Source organism: Alternaria viburni (assembly GCF_023758015.1).
Source record: "Alternaria viburni strain BMP 2772 chromosome Unknown scaffold_19, whole genome shotgun sequence".
Classification (NCBI taxonomy): domain Eukaryota; kingdom Fungi; phylum Ascomycota; class Dothideomycetes; order Pleosporales; family Pleosporaceae; genus Alternaria; species Alternaria viburni.
Window position 1 is genome coordinate 450,398 of NW_026055788.1, and position 19,470 is coordinate 469,867.

At 52.0% G+C, this 19,470-nt stretch overlaps 7 protein-coding genes across 7 annotated transcripts; 4 read left to right on the forward strand and 3 right to left on the reverse strand.

Annotated features, from left to right (window-relative positions):
* Nucleotides 1-19: 19 nt before the first annotated feature.
* Nucleotides 20-5,497, forward strand: J4E79_008274 (uncharacterized protein; the record flags this gene model as incomplete). The annotated part of the gene is made up of 3 exons (XM_049357133.1): nt 20-460; nt 507-4,931; nt 4,985-5,497. 3 exons carry the CDS (start codon nt 20-22, stop codon nt 5,495-5,497), a joined length of 5,379 nt encoding a protein of 1,792 aa, XP_049208497.1.
* Nucleotides 5,498-5,926: 429 nt separating this feature from the next.
* J4E79_008275 (uncharacterized protein) lies at nt 5,927-6,824 on the forward strand (the record flags this gene model as incomplete). Its single annotated transcript, XM_049357134.1, has 3 exons — nt 5,927-6,303; nt 6,427-6,679; nt 6,750-6,824. 3 exons carry the CDS (start codon nt 5,927-5,929, stop codon nt 6,822-6,824), a joined length of 705 nt encoding a protein of 234 aa, XP_049208498.1.
* Nucleotides 6,825-8,357: 1,533 nt separating this feature from the next.
* Nucleotides 8,358-9,595, reverse strand: J4E79_008276 (uncharacterized protein; the record flags this gene model as incomplete). Its single annotated transcript, XM_049357135.1, has 3 exons — nt 8,358-9,285; nt 9,337-9,405; nt 9,450-9,595. The coding sequence occupies 3 exons, from the start codon at nt 9,593-9,595 to the stop codon at nt 8,358-8,360; spliced, it is 1,143 nt and encodes a 380-aa protein (XP_049208499.1).
* Nucleotides 9,596-9,942: 347 nt separating this feature from the next.
* J4E79_008277 (uncharacterized protein) lies at nt 9,943-11,402 on the forward strand (the record flags this gene model as incomplete). Its single annotated transcript, XM_049357136.1, has 2 exons — nt 9,943-9,997; nt 10,072-11,402. 2 exons carry the CDS (start codon nt 9,943-9,945, stop codon nt 11,400-11,402), a joined length of 1,386 nt encoding a protein of 461 aa, XP_049208500.1.
* A 2,716-nt stretch (nt 11,403-14,118) lies between these two features.
* Nucleotides 14,119-14,323, reverse strand: J4E79_008278 (uncharacterized protein; the record flags this gene model as incomplete). Its single annotated transcript, XM_049357137.1, is given in 2 exon segments — nt 14,119-14,262; nt 14,282-14,323. The coding sequence occupies 2 exon segments, from the start codon at nt 14,321-14,323 to the stop codon at nt 14,119-14,121; spliced, it is 186 nt and encodes a 61-aa protein (XP_049208501.1).
* Nucleotides 14,324-15,015: 692 nt separating this feature from the next.
* Nucleotides 15,016-15,464, forward strand: J4E79_008279 (uncharacterized protein; the record flags this gene model as incomplete). Its single annotated transcript, XM_049357138.1, has 2 exons — nt 15,016-15,274; nt 15,337-15,464. The coding sequence occupies 2 exons, from the start codon at nt 15,016-15,018 to the stop codon at nt 15,462-15,464; spliced, it is 387 nt and encodes a 128-aa protein (XP_049208502.1).
* A 324-nt stretch (nt 15,465-15,788) lies between these two features.
* Nucleotides 15,789-19,083, reverse strand: J4E79_008280 (uncharacterized protein; the record flags this gene model as incomplete). Its single annotated transcript, XM_049357139.1, has 2 exons — nt 15,789-16,311; nt 16,376-19,083. The coding sequence occupies 2 exons, from the start codon at nt 19,081-19,083 to the stop codon at nt 15,789-15,791; spliced, it is 3,231 nt and encodes a 1,076-aa protein (XP_049208503.1).
* Between the last annotated feature and the right edge of the window lie 387 nt (nt 19,084-19,470).

Genomic DNA, 19,470 nt, shown 5'->3' on the forward strand with positions numbered 1-19,470 from the left:
ACCGGAGAACTTGCGCACCATGGGCGCAATCAAACGAAAAGCAGAGCAGGGCGCCGCGCCATCGAAAAAGGCAAAGGGCGCATCCACCGACCGATCAGCGAAGCGACGGAAATCCGATGCCGAGCAGCCATCACCCGCCAAGTCGAAGCCTGAGAGCGCCGCACCCAAACCCAGTGTCTTCAAAGACGAGGAGAAGTCGTTTCCCAGAGGAGGCGCCAGTGTCTTGACGCCGCTTGAGCACAAGCAGATTTCGATCAAGGCGAACCAGGATGTTCTTTTTGAGCAGTCTGGCGAGAAGCGACCCAGCGGCGGCGACGATGGATTCAGCGACATGGGATCTGAGGACGAGGAGAGATCCGCCGCCAAGTCTAAGAAGAAGCCGCTGCTCAAGAAGAGCAAGAATTCGCATGACAGTGGAGAGAAGGACGACACTGTGAGGGCAGAGGGTCTGAGCTACAAGGTACGCCAGTCTCTGCGCAATGCGAGTGTCATGCTAACGATCGCAGAAATTGTCGCCTGGAACCATCATTCTCGGCCAAATCACCGACATTTCTCACCAAGACATCGTCCTCGCGCTCCCGAACAACCTCGTTGGTTACGTCCCGCTCACCGCCGTGTCCGACAAGCTCAACGAGAGGCTAGAGAAACTTCTCAAAGAGTCAGAGGCGGATAAGCAAGAAGGAAGCGACGATGAAGACTTCGAAGATGTGCACCTAGAGGACATGTTCTCGGTAGGACAGTATGTCCGCGCATGCATCACAGCGACAAGCGACGCCAGTGCAAGAGCACGAAAGAGGCTGGAGCTGTCCATCGATCCCAAGCTGGTCAACAAGGGCCTCAGCAAGCGCAAGATACCCGTAAACAGCATGGTGCAGGCTTCCGTAGTCAGCAATGAGGACCACGGCTTGGTCATGGACCTCGGCCTCGACGATAGCAGCCTGAAGGGCTTCCTGCCAAAGGGCGAATTAGGTCCCAAGGTGCAGCATGCCAAGGTACAAGAGGGCGCTGTCTTCATGTGCCTGGTTACCGGCCTTAACTCGGATGGGCGCATTGTCAAGCTCTCCGCAGACCACACCAAAGCAGGCAATTTGACCAAGGGCAACACGCTGACTGAAGCGCCCACTGTCGACATTTTCCTCCCAGGCACTGCCATCGATGTACTTGTTACCGACACCACAGCCAGCACGCTGACCGGCAAGATCCTCGGTCTCATAGACGCAACCGCCGACGCATACCATTCTGGAGCGACTGAGAAGGCTGCCGACATCTCCACCAAGCACAAGATCGGCTCCAAAGTCAAGGCTCGTGTCCTGTTCACATGTCCAGACTCCGAGCCCAGGAAAGTCGGTGTGTCATTGCTAGACCATGTGGTTAGTCTGTCCACCCGCATGTCTGGCAAACCCAAGGAGCGCAAGCCTCCGATCGACCTCCTCCCCATATCCACCATCGTCGACAGCGCGAAAGTTATCAAAGTGGCGCCAAGCCACGGTGCTTTCTTTGACCTCGGGATCAAAGATGTTGTCGGTTTCGCGCACGTTTCGAGACTTTCTGACGACAAGGTCGACGTTCTCTCCGAAGAGGCTGGCGCATACAAGCTTGACTCAAAGCACAAAGCACGTATCGTAGGCTACAATGCTTTGGACGGACTCTTCCAGCTTTCGCTCGAGCAGAAGATCCTTGACCAGCCCTTCCTTCGTATTGAGGATATTAAGGCTGGTGAAGTTGTCAAGGGTAAGGTGCACAAGCTCATTGCTGACAAGAAGGGAGCTACCGCCGTTCTTGTTCACCTTGCCGAGGGCATCACCGGTTTAGTTCCAGAGATGCATCTGGCCGACGTCCGTCTACAACATCCGGAGCGCAAGTTTAGGGAAGGTTTGCCTGTCACAGCCCGTGTGCTTTACACCGAACCCGCCAGGCATCAGATCCAACTCACCTTAAAGAAGTCTCTCGTCAACTCAGATGTTAAGCCATGGACAAATTACTCCATGCTTTCCAAAGGTGCTACTGGCCCTGGTATCTTGGTCAGCGTTCGCAAGAATGGTGCCACCGTACGCTTCTACGGCGACGTCAAGGCATGGCTTCCAGCTGCGGAGATGAGCGAAGCATACATCGAGGATGCCACGCGACACTTCTCCGCCGGTCAGGTCGTCAACGTCCGTATTGTCTCTGTAGACGCAAAGGAGAACCAGCTCTTGGTATCCTGCAAGGATCCCGCTGCCGTTGATATCAACAAAGAGGCTGCTTTCAACGCACTGAACCCTGGTGGCATTGTCAAGGGTACTGTCATCGAGAAGTCCGATGAAACCGCTACTCTGGACATTGGCCATGGTGTCAAGGCTACCCTCCGCATAGGTCACCTAACCGATGGATCGGAGAAGAAAGACATTTCCACCATGAAGAAGATTCGGGTAGGTGGAACTCTCGAGGACCTTGTGGTCTTGACAAAGCATGGCAAGTCTAGGACAGCAACAGTCTCGAACAAGCCTAGTCTTCGAAAGGACGCTCAGGCTTCAAAGCTGGCAATCAGCATTGAAGATCTCCAAGCTGGCGAGACGGTACACGGCTTTGTGCGCGGCATTCTTCCCGACAAGATCTTCATCGAGCTTGGCAACGGCATAAGTGGTGTTCTGTTCAAGTCGCAATTACCGGAAGACATGCTTTCAGCGCCAAACTTTGGACTTCGTAAGGATCAGTCTGTCACTGCTCGTGTCACACACGTGGACGCTGGGAAAGGATTCTTTTGGCTGTCGATGAAGAGTGAATCTGAACCGGAAGCGGCCAACTTCATTGATGCTCCAGCTTCGAAAGGGGAGGCCTTAGTGGAACCTGTCGACCCCAAGATCACATCTACCGACGACATCAAATTTGGCGCTCTAGCAACAGTTCGCATTCGATCAGTCAAAGACACACAGCTCAACGTTGAGCTTGCGGCAAATGTTCCAGGACGTATTTCGGTTTCGGAATTGTTCGATGGTTGGGATAGCATCCCAGACAAGAAGCACCCAACAGCACATTTCAAGATGAACGACAAGATCCAAGCCAGGGTTCTCGGAAGGCACGATGCCCGCAACTTCCGTTTCCTCCCCATCACTTCCCGATCAAACAACAAAACGCCCACTTTCGAGATGACCGCAAACACCGATAAAGTTAAGACTGAAGCCGACGTGTTGAGCCTTGACAAAATCACCCCCGGATCATCTCACGTCGCCTTCATCAACAACATTGCCGAGCGTTACGTCTGGGTGAACATTTCCGCCAACGTTCGCGGTCGCATCGATTACTTTGATCTGACTGACGACCTGGAGAAGCTTTCTGACGTTGCAGAGAATTTCCCCGTTGGCTCTGCTCTCAAGGTTCGCGTCAAGGCGGTCGACGTTGCAGCCGGAAAGCTGGATCTAACAGCTGCGACCAATGTGACTGGTAAGTCATTGACCCTTCAAGACTTGAAGATAGGTCACATCTTGCCTGCCCGTGTCACGAAGCTACACGACACATCCATCGTCGTCCAGATAAACGACAACATTGCTGCACCCATATTCCAAGAGCAGTTGGCAGACGACTACGACAAGGCCAAGCCTAGCGAGTTCAAAGTCGGCGACGTCTTGCGCGTGTGTGTAATCGACATCGACCTTCCAAACAAGAAGCTGGGATTGTCTATTCGGCCTTCTAGGGTATTGAGCTCTTCACTACCGATCAAAGACCCCGAGATTAAGGACAGGGATCAGCTCAAAGTGCATCAGGTTGTCCGTGGATTCATCAAGCACGTTGCCAACAATGGTATCTACGTCCGTCTAGGGCCGCATGTCGAAGCCTACGTTCGTGTCAGCCACCTCTCAGACGAGTACATCAAGGATTGGAAGTCTGCTTTCCATGTCGACCAACTCGTCACTGGCAAGGTCATTTCGAACAAGCAGGACCAACGCAATCCACAGCTGAGCTTGAAGGCCTCTCACGTACAAGGCACCTACACCGAGCCGGTCGAGTTCAGCGATCTGAAGGCTGGTCAGGTTGTTGCTGCTAAGGTCCGGCATGTAGAAGACTTCGGTGTCTTCCTGGTGGTTGACGACTCGAACAACGTCAGCGGTCTTTGCCACATCTCTCAATTAGCCGACACTACTGTCGACAAGGACAAGGTCAAGGAAATGTACAAGAAAGACGACGCCGTGAAAGCCAAGGTTTTGAAGGTCGATCCAAAGACACGAAAGATCAGCTTCAGCTTGAAATACTCTGAAGTCAAGGGTGACGACGAAGACGAGGATGAAGACATGGAGGATGCCTCGGATGTTGAGGCTTTAGAAGGAAGTGACTCAGATGGCGGTATCGAGCTCGATGGCGTAGACATGAGGAGCGTCAAGAGTGCTGATAGCGACGATGATATCGAGCTTGCAGACGCAGGAGTATCAGACGACGAGTCTGACGATGATGCGCCAAAAGCGGCAACACAAGGACTTAGCACTTCTGGCTTCGACTGGACAGGTGCTACTCTTGACTTCGATGAGCAAAAGGGTGGCGCAGAGCCTGATTCCGACGACGAGGCCCCCAAGAAGAAGAAGAAGAGCAAGAAGGCTACCATCAAAGAGGACCGCACTGGTGATCTCGATGCCTATGGACCGCAATCCATTGCCGACTACGAGCGCTTGCTCCTGGGACAGCCCAACAGCGCGGAAATGTGGGTTAGATACATGGTTTTCCAACGCGAACTCAACGAGATCGAGAAGGCACGCCAGGTCGCCCGTCGCGCACTGGCGACCATCAACCCCAGGGAAGAGAAAGAGAAGCTTGACGTGTGGACCGCTCTTCTCCATCTTGAGAACGACTTCGCTAGCGACGATGCTATGGACACAGTCTTCAAAGAGGCGTGCCAGAATAACGATGCCCGCGAAGTGCATGAGCGCATGATCAAGATCTACATCTCATCAGGCAAGATTGACGTAAGTACCGCTGTGTCCCCATACCCTTGCGAAGTGTGCTAATACCAGAACAGAAAGCGGACAACCTCTACCAATCCATGATGAAGAACAAGTCTTTCACACCCGACCCTCAATTCTGGCTCTCATACGCAGCCTTCCTGATGGACGTCGTACAGCCACCCTCCCCCACACGAGCTCGCGCTCTCCTTCAACGCGCCACCCAATCCGTTGCATCAACGCAGCACCGCTACCTGACACAAAAGTTTGCCGCTCTCGAGTTCAAGAGCCCCAACGGCGACGCCGAACGCGGCCGCACCATCTTTGAGGGCCTTGTCGACACCTTCTCCAAGAAGGGCGATGTCTGGGACATGTACCTCATGTTGGAGCAGAGCCACGGCAGCGCAGAGAACGTCCGGGATCTGTTCGAGCGTATGACCAAGGTCGGAAAGGCCTCGAGGATACGGAGTGTGTTCAAGAAGTGGGCTGAGTGGGAGAGCAGTGTTGGTAACAAGAAGGGTGTAGAGAAGGTCAAGGCACTTGAGGAGCAGTGGAGGGAGAAGAAGGCGGAGAAGGGTGATGATGCGTAGGTGCGTAGATAAGAGGGAAAAACTCGCATTGCATCGATGGGTGTTTCTGGCGCAGTCTGATGAAATGTCTGTAGCATTACGTTGGACGATATAATCTATTTCTTCGTTGATATTCACTCAGTCGTGCCATGTCGCGGTGCTTCTCGCAGAGTGCAGTTCTTCGTTTCCACGGCTGCCCAACCGATCCAATGTGGTTAGCGTCTTGGTCAGCACGATAATGCGTTGCCTCACTTTGGATCTTTCCAAGGTTCAATTACAAATTCAACTTTGCTCCAAATGACACGACAACGATGGAACGAGATCCATAAGTCCTCTTCAAGGTATTCTACTGCTGTTTTGTGCCAAGGTTACTACTGATGCTATATAGTGCTGTCGGGCCGATTGTGCTCCAGCGAAACTAGAGCTAGTTCGCAGCCCCACATGTGCACCATGGACGCGCCACTGTCGCGACATCCAGACCTGTACACTCCCTTGCCGACAGCGACATCGATCCGCGTCATCGAGCTTCACCCAGTACAGAACGACGACCAACCTATCACATGCACACTCCACCTGACTGATCTTGAGCACAATACCCCGAAGTTCCACGCGTTGTCTTACACTTGGGGCGACCCACTGCATCGGTACTGGTTCGACGAAGGAAAGTCCATAACATGGGTGCAGGAAGTGATCATCATCTGCAATGGACTGCGCGTCAATGTTACGGCCAACTTGGAGTGCGCGCTCAGGGCTATCTGCAAGGTGAGCGTAAAGTGTCAGGAAGTCGACTGCCAAGGGCAATTCCTCTGGATTGTTCGTAACCCCCCGTGCGAAGCAAATATGGTATCCCGACTAACTGTAGACGCTGATCGCTAGGACAAATTATGTGTCAATCAAGACGATGTTCAAGAGCGAAATACGCAGGTTGGCTTGATGGCTCAGATCTATAGCCAAGCTTCATTGGTCATATCGTGGCTGGGCCCTGCGGATGAGGATAGTGAGCAAGCTATACCAATCATGCGGCGCCTCAACAAACTGCTATGTTTCGACGATATGGAAGAGGATCAGCAATGCTCAATTTACACAGACTTCATGAAGAAGGCGTTGGAAGATGACGACAAAGCAAAAGTCGACTCGATCTCTGCCAAAGACTTTGAAAGCTTGACGCGTTTTCTCGCAAGAAAGTATTTCTTTCGCTGCTGGGTACTTCAGGAAGTCATGCTTGCTCGACACATCCGTATGTTGTGCGGTACGGACATCTTGGACTTTTCAGAACTTCGAAGAGTCGCGCTATTGGTTGCATGGATCAAGGAGCATCGGTTTCACGAAACAGTTGGGCAAGCACTGACTCTCCCCATCAAAAACAATCGTCACTACCACCATGAAAAGGCCATTCTGGAGCTATTCCACAATCGGTGGCGATTGCTAAACCCGCCTACAACGCAAGAGAAGACATTGCCTTTTACTTTTGCGCAACTCCTGGCTTTGGCCCGCATGACCGGGTGCGAAAATCCCCAAGACAAGGTCTTTGCATTGTTAGGCATAGTACCTCGCGGGGCTTTTGGGCTAACTGCCGATTACGGTAAGAGCCCAGAGCAGGTCTATATCGAAGCGCTGCGTTGTCTCATTGATGAGACGAAGAACCTCAACTGCCTGAGTTGGGTTACTGACCTATCGGTACGCAAGTTTCCAGGATTTCCAACTTGGGTCGGAGAGTTTGAAGACAAGGCCTATCAATCAGAGCTCGCCTCCGCAAGCGTGGGCTACAATGCCACTTCAGGGTCGAAATTGGACGCCTTGACGATTGTGCCTACGGATAACCGCGTGCTCGGAGTTCGTGGGTTCAAAATTGACTGTATTGTGGAGCTTGCCGGATCATGGGCATGGCACGGAAAGCGCTTGCAATTCGATCCTCGGTGGAGCGCGCTTACACTAAACCTTCCGAAATTTTATCGGTCTACAGGACAAACACGATGCGAGGCATTAACCACCACACTGGTCGCCAACGACATTGGTCATCTGCCTCTTGACCACCAACCCGACATGGACCGTTTCAAACACGTGGTGAAGCGACTAACGTGCGCTTCGGTTGTACGCTATCTCCATCGCTTGCTCTACTACCCTAATAATGAAGAGACGACAACGGGTTACGAAAGTATAGCTTCTCCAATCCTCCGCGACATAGACATGCTCTCCGAAGGCGATAGTTCTGGCTTCGCGATAGCTCGGGCTGATGTCCGACATACGGAGCAGCAAAGCTGCACTTGCGGAGCGAACCTAACACAAATGGACACCAGCCGCACATATCTGCGTCGTCCTCCATTCAATCCCAAATGTCCTTACATCGCCGATTTCCATCGCCCAGATACCTCTCTATCTTCCATCAGCGATCGCATAGCCCGCCTCGGGCCCACAGCTAGCGAGGCAGAAATTGAGCGTGACTGGCAAGACCACAAGTTCGGTGGTGCAATAAATAGAAATGGTCAATTTCGGCGCTTGGCTAGGACTAAAAATGGCTTCTTGGGTCTGGTGCCGACTAGCTGTGAAGCTGGGGACGTAGTTTGGCTACTGCAGGGTGCCAATGTTCCTTATGTCTTACGGGAATCAAATCGGCACGTTTCCGATGGAGATGCGAGAAGAGCATGGGAGGTGATGGGCGATGCATATGTACATGGGGTTATGCAAGGAGAGGTGTGGAAAGATGTCAAAGATCAGCTTGTCGATATTGAGCTGGTTTGACCGTATCGAACGACCTAAGTGACTGCCACCAATGCGTTACATCAGTCCAGAAGACCTTCTCATTTCTTGCCAACGGGACCCAGAAACCATGCTCACGAACCTCTGAAGTCGTTGGTATTTCCTGGAATCATCAGCGCGACATTCAATCATGGCACAGGAAACACCTACCGTAATGGGTTGAACCACCCTTGCCCGTGCCAATGGTTTGACTTCCGTAGTTGGCCAAGGCACCTCGATCGTTATTACCAACGTGGCTGACGTTTGCTCTCTGCAAACTCGGGTCGCTTTGGTCTCCATGCTGTTCTTTCGCCAGCTTGATCATCCGTCTCAGCTCAGCCAAGACGTTCTGATATGTCTGGTCCTCTCTCTTGGAGAACTTGGTCATCTCAATATGGTTCGCATCCACGACGATGCGCTCATACCCCGGTGGGCCGGCCGAATAATCTGGAACAATGATGCCGATTCCGGGAAAAGGCACGCTCTCGCAGAAGCAGCGTACTTCCACGGCCTTATCTGTCCCTACGCGCTTGGCGAGAAGTTGATGGAAGCGTCGATCGATTTCTTGTAGCTGCGCATTCTGACTTTGAAGCCCTTCGAGCATCGAAGAGTTGACTGTGTGGAAGATGCCGACGATCTTGGTGAGGAAAGAAGCCGCATTCGCCAACTCTGAGCCACAATGAGGTGTACCCATGAAGATGATGCCGCACGTATCGTGTACTAACGGCGCGATACTGTCGACATTGGAGTCCTGCGAATTGAGAAGGGCTTTCTTAGCTACTATACCTCCCATGCTATGAGCGATGAAAAGGATTGGGCGATCGACGACACCGACTCGGAGACTTGCTAGTTCTGAGCAGAGCTTCTCCGCGTGTTGCGTTGGGTTTGCAATCGATACGACATCCAACGTCTTGATCGTTGCTGCGGCATAGCCCCATGTGATGATGCGTGCGTCGGGAAGGTCGACAGGAAGTAAATCGCGGGGCCAGAAGCACGCAGTTTGTTTGTCATCCGCCGTACGCTCTGTCCAGGTTCCTATTCGATTCCCACCAAGGCCATGGATGAAGACGATACTGTTAGAGATTAGCAGATTTTCTGGCAATAGCGACGCCTTCAGCACTTACTCCACTGCAGCCTTCTCGGGGTCGCTCAGTACCAGTGGCCCGTAGGCCTTGGCTGCTTCGGTTGGCATACTTTATCGTCAGAGTCAGGCCAAATGAGCATCAGTGTCACTCACCTTGTCGCTATTGTTGACGATAACACCAATGCTTGCGTCTCGGGTGCTGGCGCCGTCGAAATGTCTTGCTCACCGCTGCGGAGATCTACGCGGCCTGTATTTGATTTACGTTTCAAGAAGAACTTGCGCATTGTCTCGTCTTCCATTATCGCGGAATTCGGACAAGTATACATCCAAGACTGGCAGCAATCAACGGATCAGCACAAATATGACAGCTGGCACGTCGATCACTTGATGGTGTTGCAAACTCGGGCTGATGTTGCAAGCACGATTGCCGAAGTTCCGTGATCAGACGGGAGCATACTTTGCTACGGTCACACATCGGGCGGCTACAGCTTGACACCTATTCTGGGACGCGACCTGGAGACAGCAAACAATTACCCCCTTGTCAGATATACGATATTACTCTTCATCTCAAATCTCCCAGAGTAGGCCATATCGTAGCCCAAGTATGGATTCAAAACATCCAACAGCCTTCGTTGGCGACAATACCATGGGCTCGACACTCAATCAAGGTAATGTTCGCGCCGGAGGCAATCTCCATCTTGGTCAGTCAGGCCCACGATATCTTTCGTTTAAAGCTTATTGCTCACATTGCTAGGGAACAACAACACCTACATAGGCCGGGACGAAGATAAGGACCACTACAAAGAATGTCTTCGTGAGCTTCTGAGTAGTCTTTCAGGTGACCCTCGCGACTACAAGGAAGATCTAATTACCAGGAACGGCCGATGGCTGAAAGGTACATGCCAATGGATTCTACGTACCAAAGAGTTCACCGAGTGGCATGAATCGAAGCCTCCACGATTGCTCTGGATCACCGGAGGCCCTGGCAAAGGGAAGACCATGCTTGCGCATTTCCTTGTCGACTACTGCGAGATAGTCGGAGCTCGTGAGCCGGATCGGGAATTGGTCATCTACTTCTTTTGCGGGACCCAAGACGGACTGAACTCGGGGCCCTCACTCCTTCGAGGTCTTATCTATCAAATACTCGTCAGAAACCAAGCAAAATTTTGTCACATCAAAGAGGCCTTCTCCAACCATGGGAAGTCTCTGTTCGATGACGCTCGGTTTGAAGCCCTATGGAGGGTATTCGATTCCATGATCCGAGACAAGACGCTGAAATCCGTTACCTGCATCTTAGATGGCCTAGACGAGTGTATCGAGGAGTCTCTCGCCCCGTTTTTGGTCAAGATCCGCGATGTATTCGCTCCTACAACCCGTCAACGCTCCAAGACGCCGTCGAGTATATTCAAAGCCATCGCTATCAGCAGAAACTTTCCGGAATCATTCGAGGTATTCTTGGATAGGTTTCCTCGACTTCGCATTGACGCTTCACATAACGTGCAGATCGGGAAGGACGTAAGCAAATATATCGATGATGGGATGAAGCTTCTGGCCTGCGCTGAACACAAGAAGCCCAAACTCGGACAATTACGCTTGAACGTCCGCAAAAAGCTTGTGGATGGCGCCGACGGAAGTTATCTGTGGGTCAAGTTTGCGATCAAGTCCCTGGAGGGTGTCACATGTCCTGAGCTTGAAGAAGCCATTACCGAATTTCCACGAGGTCTCGACGATATCTATGCCAGAATGCTACACGCGCTGCCAGTACGTCAGAAGAGCAAAGTAATCCAGATTATACGCTGGGTGGCAACAGCATATCGCCCTCTGACGCTACTTGAAATCGGTACAGCTCCAGAGCTGCCACGGGCCGATGATCAAGACCTTGGAGACGCCACGGCCGATTTCGTGAAGTGCGCAAGAGATCTGCTTCTCATATCGGAATCAAAGAACGTCGTGCTGGTACACGCGTCCTTTCGAGACTTTTTGGTTCAGTTCGGCAACGAATCAGTGCCTGGTTACACACTTCAGCCTTCTGTATCTCACTGGATCCTAGCTAGTAGAACGTACGAGTATACAGACGCCCTCATCAATCTCAACCCGCAAATCTAATGCTGGCCATCAGATAGAGAGAACATCAACGAAGATCTTCAGAGGCGCCCTCTGCTGGAATACTCTTCAAGATATGGACTACAGCACTTGTCCGAAACCACGATAAAGGAGTCAGAATTCTTCCGACATCCATTACTCAATGACGATTGTTCCTCGTCGAGGTTGGATACGTACGCAAAGAACAGCAAATTCGCGTCATCGTGAATCTTATGACATAGACTTAATTCATCTGGCAGCTCTACTGGGACGGATCGAACTGGTCAGATATTTTCTAGTACATCGCGGAATGGATGTCAACATGCGGGATGTGCGCGAAAGAACTCCGATATTCTACGCCATAACATCTGGACGCGTCGAGGTTGTCAAATATCTATTGGTGAATGGCGCGAACCCCAATTTGCTGGATAGCGTAGGACAGCGGCCTATCCATATCGCCTGTGGCTATGGAGACATGAGTATCGTAGACCTGTTGCTTACCGCAACTGCCAGTCCAAACGCCCTTACCGTCAAGACTACATGTACCTCGGATATCCATGGTCTTCTTCACGAAGGTACTTTCGGCCAGAGATCCGACGATTGGAATAGAGCGGATGCAACGCCACTCCACTTTGCAGTCGAGTACGGGCATACTCATCTTGTTGGCCTGTTGCTGCAACATGGTGCCGATTTGAGTCTCAAGGATCAACTTGCACGAACAGCCTTGCACTATGCACGTGTGCAAACAGAAAAGCACTGCAAGGCCGCAGAACTTCTGAATAAGGCAGGCATTGACATGTTTGCCTCGGACTTGGAGCGAAACACCGCCTTTCACAGGATGGTTAGATATATCGCGGCGGAAGATTCGATCGATGATACTAAGATCTTAGCCACGATGCTAGACCGCGGTTTCCCCGTCGACACCCCAACGCAGCCCAATCCGACTGGACAAAGCGGTGGAGCAACAGCTCTACAGTTGGCGTGTGAAGTAGCTGCCGAATGTGTCGTGGCCTTCTTGATGGATCGTGGAGCCAACCCCAATCACCGAGATGACAACGGCCAAACGACGCTACACTATGTGGCGAAACGTGATCTTTGTTTGCCAGACGCGTCAGGAGAGGCAAGTGATATAAGCCAGCTGCTTTTACTCAAGATATCGGGAGCAGTCATTGTGGCTCAAGATAACGATGGACGTAGCGCACTTGACCTAGCCTTGGAGGCAGACAAAGGAAAACAAAAACAACTGGAACGCCTAGACAATATGGCTCTTCCTGTTGGTTTCATCAACGCCACAAAAGCTTTTGCAGATTTCGACGATTACGAGAGGCTCCGCAAGAATAAAGAGAGAGTACTTGATCGCATAGATTCTGCCTTGAGGTGCATCAAATCTGTGGATATAGTACCTGATGAAGAGGAGGAATTTATTGAATATTTGCGTCAGATTGAAGATGACGAGCTGTTAGCCAAATCCTTGCTTGTCTACAGGTGGAGACGAGAGATTCGTGAGGTGACGGGGGATCAGGCCCCTTCGTGAGCTGCGCTTGGGAAGGTAGGTATTTGTTTGCCAAGAAGCCGCGTTCGATGCGTGCCACATACCTAGGTAGAAGGGAATGGAGTACACCATACTGGTTCAGCAATTAGACAGACTTTATGAAACCGAGGTGCTTTCTTTATCGTGTAATTACCGTCCCGTGCTTGTGTTAGGTCTGCCTAGTAGAAAGCGAAGCTTGGAGGAGGCCCCACCGCTGAAGCATGACTAAGCAGCGAGAATCGCCTCGCTTCCACTTCTGCCAATTGGTCCTTCATCTCCTACCTCATCACGCAAAGTTCATTTCATCTCCAAAGCAACCAGACAGTAGGACTTTAGCGGGTCGCAGCCCATCCGCTGTTGTTTCCAGTCCTACTCGATCACGGGGCGACGTGTACAAAGTCTGCAGTGGAAAGGTGCATTGAAGCCACCTCATGTTCCTCCGGCGTCACCGGGCATGATGCTCACCTCTCGACCAACAAAAGTCCGTGTTACGAAATAATCAGTTCGCGTTAGCATCTCCGAGCTGCAGCCTCGAAGCGAGGAAGTCCGTGGGCCATCGCATCGCATTTAGCCTATAGTCACTGGGTGGCAATAGCTGATCTGAGTGGAAAGATAATACAATGGGACTTTCTACGACTGGTGCTTGGATACAAACGAACACTGCCAGGACGATCATGTTGATGTACATAAGAGATGCAGATGAGATCGCGTCTCTATGATCAGTCTCAATCCGCATCGTGGCCTCCCTAGTACAGTTCATCTACGTCTACCTGCACCACCTCCTGCAGACCATCGTTCGCGCTTAGCCCATCTCACCAACATCGCTTCCGTACTGCTCACCAAGGAACCTAGCGCTTCCGCTACCATGCGGCCCCTTCGGAAAGCCTAGACCTTGTCAGCGGCACGGGACGTCCAGCCTCGCAGGATCGCCTACCAGGGTAGCAGACCAGGTTCATACGAGAAAAGAAATATATCATCGATTCGATCGCTGGTGTTAGGCAAACGAACGTCAGAACTTCTGCTTGGAAATGCAGGTTGGTCACATCACTTGCATGTCAGCTTCACTCGGAATGCGCCACATCCATTGACAGGTCGGGTTATGCTTACGGGAGATCGAGCAACACATCGGATCGGAGAGCTCACAGCCTTTTCTTAGCAATGAGAACATCGGATTTCACAACATCAACGTCTGTCACCTCATCCGCGTACTCATGCGTTGCTCACAAAGTACCTCGCTGCGAAGACTGTAATGGCGTTGAGGGATACGAGGTCCACATATTCGACGATGAGGTGCAGCAGAATCATGCAGAAGATGCATACCTTCTCATCCTCCTCGACCTTGGCGGCTCCCATCTGTATACTGTTGTATTACCTCTAACAGGTACCAGTCGACCCGACGATCCGTTCGACCCATCGCGGCCTTAACCCGGATGCTGTTACGTGTTCGCAATTGGTGTTGCGCTTTCTGAGTGAGCTGAGCAGTAGCATGTACCTATAGGTCACACAACTATTGCACAGTAAGATGCGCTAAGAATGACACGGTCTACCCACGAGGGTGAATCAGCCTTCTAGAAGAGAAGGAGGAACAAGTTTGGCTCACCACCAACACGATTGACTACTGGCGGTGAGGCGAAAGTGTGCATCCCAAGCTCTCAACAGCATCGCGAAAGCATCAGCCTAGTCGCATAGGTGTTGGAAATAACGCCTCTTTGGCCTGGAGCCAGACCTCCCAGAATCCTATCCAGTGGACGACCAATGATCTCTCGCAGGGTCGGATTTGGGAGCTTGATGCACCTTGATACCTGCGCCGTAGGCCGACATCGCCAGACGTCAGCCCTCGTATCTATTCACACCAACATCTTCAAGAGATCCATAGGCCATGCAAACTTCGTTGAGACGTCCGTGCGAAGAGGCATCCTTCGTGTCAGCAGAGGTAGGCTAACCAAACTTTGTGAACAGCCAGGCATACCTTGCCCAGGAAATGAGTCTCACGACAAAGTATAAATAATACAGCATCTACCCATCATCTAGTCTTCATCACAACAGTATCATTAACACCTTCAACTACATTTCGCTCAAGCAAACCAACCCCACACACCCTTCAAAATGCAGTTCACCACCACCATCGCCCTCCTCATCGCTGCCGTCAGCATCAACGCCGCCCCAACGGAGATGAGCAAGCGCCTCGAAACCGTCCCCCTCAAATTCTACTCTGGCCCAGGCTGCAATAGCGGCATCGCCGTGACGACCGCTTACATCCCCGCCGATGGCAGCTGCTTCCCCACCTCGCCCATCTTCAGCGGAAACACAGACTCCGCGTTGATCCTCCCTACCGACTTGCCGGCGCTGCCTGCCGGTTGCACTCGTGAGTTACCTTGAATGAAGCAATTGGTTTCGGGATGATGAGAACTAATCTGATCGTGTTAGTCGTTGCCTACTCTGACAACACTTGCTCGAGCGTCAACAGCATCGTCTACGATGTCACTGGTCGCTGCGGTACTTTCGGACCTAACAAGCCTATCTTCTCCGCGAGGGCTGTTGGTACTTGCCAGTAGATTCTTGCTCAAACTTGAGGATGATATGGCAAGCGTTTCTGCGAGAATGATTTAGTGCGCTCTGATGGATGTTCGGATTTCTTGAGTCAGCGGCGCCGGGTCCAACACTCCGATGCCCGCTGACGAGAGAGAGGTGATGTGGTGTAACACGGTTGGCGATGAAATTTTCTCGTCGCTCTTTAGCTAGATTCTTCGTATGGATGGGGACGCCCCCTCTTACTATTACACTTTTGTCATAACCAACCTTGCTCAACCTTATATACAATCGTGTGAATCTCTTTCCCATTACCAAACATTACAAAAGCTGTGCAGTCTATAAAATGTCTAATCCTGCTTCCTCGAACTCCTCTTAACAAGCGTGTCATCCGAACTCGCAGCATCCTTCGTGCTAACGACATGGAATGAGAAGTCCAACTCGCCCACCAGGCCCTTGACGGCCTTCAACAACCGTTCGATATCCATGTGTATACATCTCGTACTTATACTCATGACCGCGAAGGCCGCGTATCCTGGCTCGGCGATGTGTCTCAAGCTCAAGATCTCGGGGTCCACCATTTCTAGTTTCCGGCTGAGCTGCCCACCTGGTGGGGCGTGTAGATAAGGAGGCAAGGGCTGTGCGTTTGTGACACTGGAAGAGAGCATTGCGAGTAATGAGGTAATCTCATGCGAAGTTACTTTTGCGGAAAGGATGACGCGGCGGAAGTCGTTGAACCATTGGGCAGAATGGTGGTCTTGAAAGGCGCCTTCTTCTGCTTCGGGAGATGTGGGGTCGGCGGATTGGTGGTTAAGGGAGGGGTGGGTGAAGGCTTGGGAGGCGTAGCCTAGGAGGGCCGTGTAGTTCACGATGCTGATGTGTGTTGTTAGTCATGCTCAGTCCATTACAGTGCTGCATTGTTGGGGGTAATACGTACTTCTCGACGTAACCAATGATTTTCTCGTACTCTTCTTTGGGAAACTTGCCTCCAAGCGGGAACTCCCACTTGACAAATCCGGCATGCATCTTCAGTCCTTGCAGGGTGAGCATCTGTTTGGCGAAGACCTTATTCCGAGCCTTGACGAGCTGGTAGCCTGGACTCTCTTTGTCAGTCTCTTCGTCGCCGCCTAGCTCACCGCGGATGCGGCCCATGACCTGTTCGTGCATGATGCTGTACATATTTGCCGAAAGGTATAGCGCGCCGCCAAGTTTCTGTCGGAGCGCAGAGTGCTCGGTGATGGGGTAGGGAAATATTGTCCAGAAGAAGGCGACAGCTAGACCACCGACCACAGTGGCAAGACGGTAGGGGCCGAGTGTGTAGATAGGATATGCCGGTTGACCCGTCGTTGCTGTTGCGGCCTGCTCTCCGATCTTACGAACTTGGAGTTCATAACCGACGATCATAGTAGCAGTGACCACACTGATCATTCCGACGATGACGAGATCCATGCGTTTTAATGGGATGTAGAAGCCGATTGCGACGAAGAACCAAAGGAAAACCAGGATACCCGCAGTCTGTTGCCCAGGGATGTACCAAATGAGCCAGGCTACTATCATTGCGACGGCTGTACCTGCGATCCTGAGTATGAACTGGAAAATTGATTGGCCAGCTGTCGGGGTCATAGAGATGGCCACCATGATCAGAGCCCAGACCAAGCGTTGTTCGACGAAGAACTGTTGCATTGGACGGAGGAAAGCGACAACAGCTATGCTCATCGTCGCACACGCAGCACGGAAACCGAAAGCCGACTCATCACTTCGCAGGAAACGTGAGATGCCACGTACACCATTGCCAAACTTCTGCCACGCGTTTGTAGGCGGTAAATGCTCTGGGTCCTTCTTCTCTTTATACGCTTCACCCATGTAAACAGTCGTGTTGCTCCTGTCGAAACCCGCAACTGTCGTCTCGTCGTCGGAGGTAGAGTCCTGGCTCGCGAAGATGCTCTTCGCCCATTTCTTGAAACGCCGTCCACCAGGCCAGATGAACTTGCTTTTCAAAGTCGCTTGATCGCGCTCATCTGCGAATTTGACAAATTCGATCACGGACCGGCTTATGGAGTTGAGTAGGAACATGACGTAGAGTACCATGAAGAGCTGTCGTTGGTCCCGATTTCGTGTGGTGACGCTCGGCATGAGTTTCAGAGTTTCTTCGTCAAGTGCTGATGGAGACGAGAAGTAATCGTCGCGAAGCTTGATGCCCTTGGTTTCGACCCAATGGCGCAAAGTAGGTTCCTTCCTGCTGAAGAAGGCGTCGGCTTGCTTCTGCATGTACTCTGCGAAGCCCGGTTCTCCTGGTTTGATAGCGTCACCCTTCGCCTCGGCGTCGTCCTGATTCTGGCCCTTCTTCTTTTTCGGCGGCTTGGCCAGCTGTAGTTTGAACATGACGTGTGCAAGTCCATCATCGAGAGCCTGGAAGATGTTGTTGAACGGCTCATGAACAAATTGAAACATGTTGTTCCATTCCTGAACGGTTTGCCTTCTGATCTCCTCGTCATGTTCGTCTTCTTGTCCATCCCAGTGGTTGATTTCAGCCGCCCGCTCAAAAAGATCCATAACCGAGCCGAGACCCAAGATTGGCAGCATGATCGCCCTCAGGTTCTTGAACATGCCCTCGAGGTCGTCTGGCGTTAATTTTCCATATGCGATCTCGCGCTTTGCAAACGGTAAGTCCGCAGTAAGCTTGCCGTGCAACGCCTGCAGTGAACCAGTCATCTTCTTGATAGCCGCTACTTCCGGCCTGGGTTTCGCCTTCTTCTTCCCATCTCCGTCCTCTGGCACGTACTTCTCGCCGAACATGTCGCTTGTTTCCAGGCTGTGGATGTAGTTCTTGTGCGCGCCCAGAGTCCCTCGCAACAAGCCAATGTATCCTGCTGCTTCCTTCATCACCACCTTGCGCGATGTAACAGGGAAGATGAATAGGGCCACTCCGGTTGCGATCGCGAAACCAGTCAAGAATGCCACTAGCAGTCTTCTGATGAAGGACTCGCATTGCGGTACTGTTTGAAACAAGAAGCCATTAGTCGCTGCAACATTGACCTGAATTGCGTAAATGATTGCCGGAAAAGCCAGTTGGGGAAACTTCGCCTTCATAGCATTGATAACATAGATTTGGAAGAAAAGCCACACTCCAAGGACTGCCGACTGCGAAGAGTTGTAACGTTGTGGTGGTGCTCCAGGTACAGTCGTATGTTGTCGGGCTTTGACTCCCGACCAAACCATGAGCATAGCGAGAGCCGAACCAACACACGTCGCCAATATGTTCATCGTCATCGTCTGAATGAACTTTGCGCGCGGCATGATGCAGAACCCTAGGATACTGATAATAGCAGTCAGGTAGCCCAACGTAGTGAAGTATTGCGCAACGGGCGTCGCCTGATACATCGCAAGGCAAATTGTCGGAGGCAGTGCCGCCTTGCCCATCATCATGAGCGTGCCCGGATCGAGACCGAGTTTAGTCCACGCTGCTTTGAGTTTTGACGGCTTCTTCTCTTTCTTCTCTCCATCTGCTCTGTCCTCCGTGAGTGTCGCATCTTGGTGGTAATCGTCCGACTGCCCCTGCTCGCCGCGTGGTGATTCCCCTGCTGTGTTCGTGGAATCCACCTCTTCCTTATCCGCAACATTCCGGCCCGTCGCGGTAGACGCCATTGTGGCGCTGTGAGTTCAATCGACTACCTAGGTAGATGAGCAGGTAGCGAGAGATGAATCCAGCAACAGTTAAGACATTATTGAGAGTCCTTCAAGGCTAGATCGCCCAACGAATCCCCATAGGGGCCACCGATCCTCCGCACCCGAGAGTCGCGCCGCGTTCGGCATTTTTCACGCGCGCGGTCGACGTCATGGTCCGTGATGTGAGTGGCCAAGCCGCGCGCTAAGACAGATCTAAAGGTTAGTCACAGGGACTTCCCAGCCATTCGGGCCTTCGGTCTGGGTTATCATCCGCTTGTAATTGCAATGTCGCAATGTCGCAAAGTCGGCATACGGCATGGGCACGCGAAGGTTCATCAGATTCGTCCGGGCTATCTGTATTGGTAA